This window comes from Limulus polyphemus, unplaced genomic scaffold (assembly GCF_000517525.1).
Source record: "Limulus polyphemus unplaced genomic scaffold, Limulus_polyphemus-2.1.2 Scaffold2942, whole genome shotgun sequence".
NCBI classification, from domain to species: Eukaryota; Metazoa; Arthropoda; class Merostomata; order Xiphosura; family Limulidae; genus Limulus; species Limulus polyphemus.
In genome coordinates, this window is record NW_013668552.1 from 38777 (window position 1) to 45986 (window position 7210).

The 7210-nt window shown below is 32.2% G+C and overlaps 1 protein-coding gene across 2 annotated transcripts in view; it reads left to right on the plus strand.

The window, feature by feature from the left end:
* Positions 1–293: 293 nt before the first annotated feature.
* LOC106468266 (G patch domain and KOW motifs-containing protein-like) overlaps positions 294–7210 on the plus strand; it is a 57827-nt gene continuing 50910 nt past the window's right edge. For both annotated transcript variants that reach the window (XM_022396603.1, XM_022396604.1), the window contains exon 1: positions 294–607. In XM_022396603.1, coding sequence (XP_022252311.1) covers positions 378–607 — 230 coding nt within the window. In that variant the 5' untranslated portion in view covers positions 294–377. The remainder of the gene's footprint in view (positions 608–7210) is intronic.

Genomic DNA, 7210 nt, shown 5'->3' on the forward strand with positions numbered 1-7210 from the left:
AGTAATACTTGCACGCTAAATTGAGTATGATATAACGCTTTTTACAAAAACTTATGATTTAAAGGTTTTGATTTATTTGTTAAAATCAGTTTATAGTATTACACATAAAATATTTTATAAAATTATTTTTAGAACAAAATCTTTATAAATCGGTCTAGGTTTTTTGTAAAACGGTAAACGAGATCTATTGCTGTCAATACCAGGAAGGGCCAACATGGTCAAACATAACCCATGCTACCTGATATATATATTATTGAAATTTATTTAGTTCCCATACTCTATCACTAGGTAGCGTAATAAGTAACGCTGCATTCAGGAAAAATATTGTTAACACTTTTATCATTACCCACCAAGTTTTAGAAAATTAGTTTACAAGTATGGATATTTCAAAAAATAATGATTGTGAAATCGGTACTAAGCGTCCTATGTTTAGTTTCAGATTTACAAAAAAAAACAAAGCGATTTTGACAAACTTTACTGGGGAAGGATCTGTAAACTTGCAGTCAGGACTGACAGAAGAAAATTCTAAATTTGAATATGACGAATCTAAGCCCGTTCTTATTTGTACACATAGTTCTGAAGGAAAACCTATCATAAGTTCCGAAGGGTAAGGCTTTTTATATTTAAATGTATTTTTAAATTCATTCGGACTATTCGAAAGTTTGGTCAACTTTTTTTTTTTTTTTTTTGTAGTGGATGAAAATATTTTTTTCAAGTGAAATGAACAATTGACTTGTATGTTATACTTTTAAATTTAAGTTTTATATACAGAGTATAAAAACAAAATTATATTTTAATAGGTTTGGATTAGCAGTATGTTATAAAACTTGATTGAATAAAACAATAGGTGACAAAAAAGTTGGTAGAATAAATATGATGATATGGTGTTTAACATTTCTGAAAAAGTTAACATATTAATAAAATAAATTTTTCCCTTTGGTGAAACCATGTTGGCCTTTTTTCGTGATATGATATTGTACTAAATGGCTATGTTTAAAGCTTATTTTATTGGACTGTTTAGCATTTTTTCACAACAGAAGTAAGACTAATTGGCCTATAATTTCTGTAGCAACTCTTTAGAAATGATTGTAACATTCGCTACTCTCAAATCCTCAGGCACCTGCCCACTGTATATTGCTTTCCAAATATTAAAAAGGAGAAACTCGTATATCTGATCTTTGATCTTCCTTAAAACCCAAGGGAAACCTCTTCTTGATCTGTTGCTTACTTATTTTTAATCTTTCTGTTTACCACCAAGGTATTACTATGTACATGATTAAGATATAACTTCCCATAGAATACTCATAGAATGCTATTTTCTCTTCTAAAAATAGAAGAGAAAAAAATATTTAGAAGCTAAGTCATCTCATAGCCTTCAGAAAAAACCTTTCCATCAACATCTTTTAAAGACCCAATTCTGATTTTAACATTTTCCTTACCTTAAACTTGCGTGTACTTAAAAACACCATGCTGCAGTGTTTTAACCTTGGCCTTTTTTAGGATTAGAGGCTGGGCAATTAATGGAATTTGCTAATCATTTTATTATCAGGTTCATTAATCAAATAATTCAAATAATTGGCTATTCTCACAAGATGGCTAAAAACTCCTAAAAAAACAATTCATGATACTAAGTATCAAGTTTTGAGACCCTTAGTGGTCACAGCATAGATAATCCATTATATAGTATTGTGCTTAACAAACAAATAAATGTAATAGCAATATTTAAAGTACTAGATATAAATCCAAATTTTGATAACTGGATTGTTTGAATAATTCAAAGTAATATTTATTGGAAACACTAGTTGATTATTTTTCTGTCATTAATCAATTTAATTATAATTTACTTTAATAGCTTAGTTTAAAAGAAACTAATCGATGCTTGTAGGTAAGTGATTAATCGAGTTGATTGCCCAGCTCTATTCAAGATAGACTTGTTTCTCATAGAAAAACAAAGGGGGTGGCTGCAAGTAAAAGAACAGCTTGACTCAATAAGAGTATAAGGGATAAAATTAAAGAAAGGTTAAATATTTAAGAAGTTCAAATTGACTGCCGTGATAGGAAACTTGCAGGATTATAGAAGATCAAGAAAGCTACTCGAACAGGATACAAGGAAATCGAAAAAGGGAATATGGAGAGATAGGTTGACTGAGGATGTAAAAATTAACAACAAAGTATTTGTTAAATACAGTAAGTGTCAGCAAAATGTTAGGATGATAGTAGCTAGAGCTGGGCAATTAATAGTATTTGCTATTTGATTAATCGACGACCATATTAATCGATTAGTGTTTTCTTCAAACTAGAGTACCTAAAGCAAAACAAAAAACAGTTCAATATCAACAACAAACAACCAAAAAAAAAGGTTGTCAGAGGGTGCTGCCAGCCAGTTGCCTTCCATCTAGTCAGCACTCAGTTAACAAAAAATGATGGTGGTGGATTCTGCTAGAAATTTGCCCTCTCTTTAGTCAGAAGCTCAAAACAGCAACAAAGAAAAGTTTGGTAGTGGGTGTTATCAGTCAGTTGCATCCTCTAGTCAGCACTTCAAAATTACTGAAAGTGGCAGTTGGCTTTAATAGCTTTGATATAATAAAGACAGGGTAAACAAGTTTGGTGGAAGTATTTTGATTAGTTGTAAAGTTGGAATAATTAAAAATAGTAATAAACAGAAACCTAACTTTGATTAGTTGATTATTTTCATGGCAATTTATTTAATCTAATTTTGATTAATTGATTGTTGGAATAATTGAGAACAGTAATATCCACAAACACTAATTTTGATTAGTTGATTATTTTCATGACAATCAATATAATTGAAACTTTGGTTGATTGATTGTTGGAATAATTGAAAACACTAATCTTGCTTAATTGATTTAATTGTAATTTCAATTAGTTTATTAGTTGAAGTACTGGGGTGTACTACATGTTTTTCATTTCTGGTATAATACTAACAGAAACAAGAATGTTAGTTATAAAAAAGTTAGAGTTGTATTATTTAAAAAAAATGGTCAACAAAACTACACAGAGAATTGATAAAGTAAAATAAAGGTGAGATGTGAAGATTGATTAAAAAAAGAAATGTAAAACAGATATAATTAAAAAGGTAACATGGAAACTTATAAATATATGATAAGTATTAGGAAGATTAGGGGTAAAAATTGAGATTTCACACTACATGGGGAAAAAAAACACTTCATCAAGACATACAGTTGTGTATCATATGGCCAAAACAACCTGCATGATACAGTGTGTTATTAACAAGAATGGTAGTTTAAGAGATTTTCCAATTTCTGTAGCTGAGACTGTGGTAATCCAAACTATCACATATTTTCAGTGGATTTGCTCTGCTGGACCCTTACTTCATGTACTAAATTTTAAGGCAATCCATTAAGAAATGTACGAGATATAAAATCTCCAATTTTGATTGAATTTCTTCCTTTTTTTTTGCACCAAAAGTATGGAAACTATATTTGATAGAAATATATGCTTAACTGGCACTTTGGTCTCAGGTATCTCACCTTCAGGCTTTGGCAATATATGCGTTCCATCAGAATGGGACGGGATTACAACTCTAGGCCTTCAAACTGATTTGTATGTTACCCAAGGTACTTGCTGTGATTTGTTCCAGCCCATTGTTGGTTCCTGTTTATAGCACTGGATTGGCAGCTAAACCTGCAATACCTTCAGGGGTGCTTGCTTCTTCCACTTTCTCTTTGGCCATCTGTGTGGAGGCAGCCATGATACCTAGCTATCAAGAAGCTCAAACTTCAGGCATGGAGGTTATGCAGTCTATCGCATGGCATTGGGATTTAGTTTTTAAGATTGCCCTGTATCTGTCTCAGCCTTTGCTTAGTCCCAAGATGGACATTTATCAACAGAAATGGTACACATATCAGTAATGGTGTATTGAGAGGAGGTTGAACCCACTTTGATCAGAAGTTCTAACTATAACTCGTTTTTGGATCTTGCTCTTTAACAAGGGTTTTGCATCTTCCACAATTGCCCTATATCAGGCGGCTTTATTGACTACCTTTTGATAATGAAGACAAAAATTCTTAGAGTCTCCAGTACTCTCCAGTTTCCTCACCTTGTTTTGAGTCCTTCGTACCAAACAATCATTTTAGTTACCTAACTGGTATATTAAGGTTACATTACATGTCCTTTCTCAACACTCATTTTATACCTTAGCCTCATGTGCCATGTATCATTTTTCCCTGAAGGTTTGTTTTTCATTGCTGCTGACTTACAGACATTACAAATTGGAGTGGTTTGGGCTGATTGTGCACAGGATGCTTTATCATTCTTCCTATGTCATCAGACTGGTTCTTCTTCCCCAAAACACTGGCACCCAGGGAAGTGGATAAATCCTTTTCACCAATTCATCTGATAACTATTTCTCACTTCTAAGGCTGATCAGATCTATATCATTTATGTCCAGTAAGGGTCTTGAAGGTTTTGTTACCTGCACTATTGCATTTAGAGATGTTAGACAATGTCTTTATTCATTGGGATGATTCAGTTTCTCAGGATTTATCCCTTGTTTACATTAAGGTGGGTAGAAAAGTTATCATATTGCATATTCTGGGCTCTCTTTTAAGGCGAGGAGACTCGCATATAAGTCATCATGCGACAACCCTCCACCATTAGGAGTGCGACACTCTCCTAATACATGTGACTCCTTCTATTCAATTCTACCAAACTATCACTTCTCAATTGGCAGTGCTATCTTCCAATAATAAATCCATTCAACTGAGAGTAGGGGGATTGTGTTCTGTTGGTGTAGATCATGAGATGTCCTTCAATCTGACACTCCATCTCTGAACGGGTCTATCCAAGGGGATGTTGTAACTTTAGAGTGAGCCATCCAAATTGCAGTTCACCCCCTTTGATTTTGATTCCTCATCCCACCCCTACATGGATGTCAGTTCTCAGTGGTTGGGTTTTGGATTCAGAGCTGGAACAAAAAGTCCTCACACATGTATTGTTCCCTCACTCAATTGGATTCATGTTCATGTAAAAATAAGGATCTCTTTAGGTTAGTTAAGGTTAAATTAGGTAAAATAAACAATAATGATAATATAACATAAATATTTCATGAAGCATGCATGCAAGCAGCTAGGAGTAGCTCATGGGTAATGTAATTTGATAGCATAACATGAGCTCCACGTTCCCCAAGTGATTTATAATATATAATGTTGTGAATAGTATTAGATACGGTTCAAAGGGCAATAAAACAATAAAATTTAATTAAAATTGAATAGATGTATACTGTTATGAGTTTAAAGCTGCTTAGGATAAACAAATGTAGTTTCATGCTACAGTTGAAGTAATTCTAGAAGGAAAAAGAGGGTAACTTAGATTTGGTGGGAGATATGAGGTCAGTCAAATTGACCAATCTTATATAGAGTTAGGGAAGAGAAAATAACAGATAAAATATAAAGTTTTACTGAAAACAAACACTTGAAATATAATTAGGAGGTATTAGAGATTACACAAATGAAATATGAGATTTTTGAGATGAAGAAAAGTATTTTTAATCTTAACATGAAAATCATTTGGCACAAGGAATATTCAAAACAAATACTCAATATATTCAAGTACAAATCTTTCTTTAGTTTATTAAAGTCACTTCACTAAAAAAATAATATTTTTTGTATGTGAAAGACTCATAATGTTAACTGAAAGACTGCCAAATATTTGAAGATATACACAATATATTGAAAGTTAGAAGTATTAAATCTATAAAGACTTTAAATGAGTACAAAGAGGTCACCTGGTCAGTCAAATTGACCGAGTCTGTGTTGAGAGAGTTAATCCATACATCTGGTTATCCCTTACATATCTTTGTGGTTCCCAAGAGGACTAGGAACTGGCACCAGTTATTGACCTGTCATCTCTCAACCAATTTCTAATCACCCCTTGGTTCTGTATGGAGGGTTTTCTTTTCAGTGTTTCTTTCCATCCAGACTGTGGATGACCAAGGTTGATGCTTTGGACTCTCTTTTTTACACATTCCATTTGTCTCATCCTTCAGATGTTTTCTTCATTTTGTCCATTGGGATTGGGTCTGCCTTTACCTTGCTTTTCCTTTTGGCATTGCATATAATTACCTCTTTAACCTGATGACCATCGGCTACTAACTTTCTGAGTAGCCAATGCAAGTCTTGCTATAGTTCATTCCAAGAATAAAACTAGTGGATGAAATTGTTTGGAACTTCATAAGAACTTTCATAAGAAGCATAAAGCCTGTTACTTTGATAAATTTAGTTTTTTTGCATTATTATCTTTAATATCTTGGAACATTACATTAGGAAATGGTATTTATAAGAAATGATTACAATATATATATTTGTTCCAGATTTGAACTTGTTACTTTTTATGTTTTAGTACATTATTTTAAAATCCCAAAAATTTTTATCTTCCATAAAATGAAAATTTTATATATTTTAAATCTTTTTAATAATCATGTACTCTCCTTATGGTTTCTAGTAATATACAAGACCCAAAAATAATATTTCTAAGTAAACCTAAACACTAAATGAGTATTTTTATTTTTAACTAGAATTTCATGTTTATATATGTACATAAAAAACATTTTAATTTTGTTTCATAAATGTATTTTTATTTCAAGTTTATGTTTATGTTTCATTGCAGCCATACTTTGGTTTATTGTGCCGAATAAATCATAAAGTTAGCAGCGTGAACTTTGCACATTTGATGTGAACTGTCATGGCTGTTGGTGGTCACTTTTGTTCAGTCCAGCACAGGCACATTTCAACATTACTATAGATATGATAGTGAGAAAGCTTTTTGGTACTAGGATATCATTTCTTTGAACTTTCAAACAAGTTTATTTCAAGTTTATGTGTCCTTGTATGTTGTTTCACTATACAGACAAAAACAATTTCCACTACTAGCGAATGTATGTAATACTAATAGTTTACAGAACAGGTGGTTTGAATAACACCACCTGACCCTAGTTACTTGATACATCCTGTTAGAAGAAATTACCAAACATACAGACACCATAAATTACAAAGAAAATTACTTTACAGCACTTAAAATATTAGTCCTGGTCACATTCCTTTCATTGTAGGCAAGATTTATGTTAGAATTCGAAATGTAAGCTCTTTCAGTGTATTAAGATCCCTACTGTGAGAATGTTATAGCTTCCCCTGTATTATTGAGACAAATATATTTAGTCTGTTTCACAACC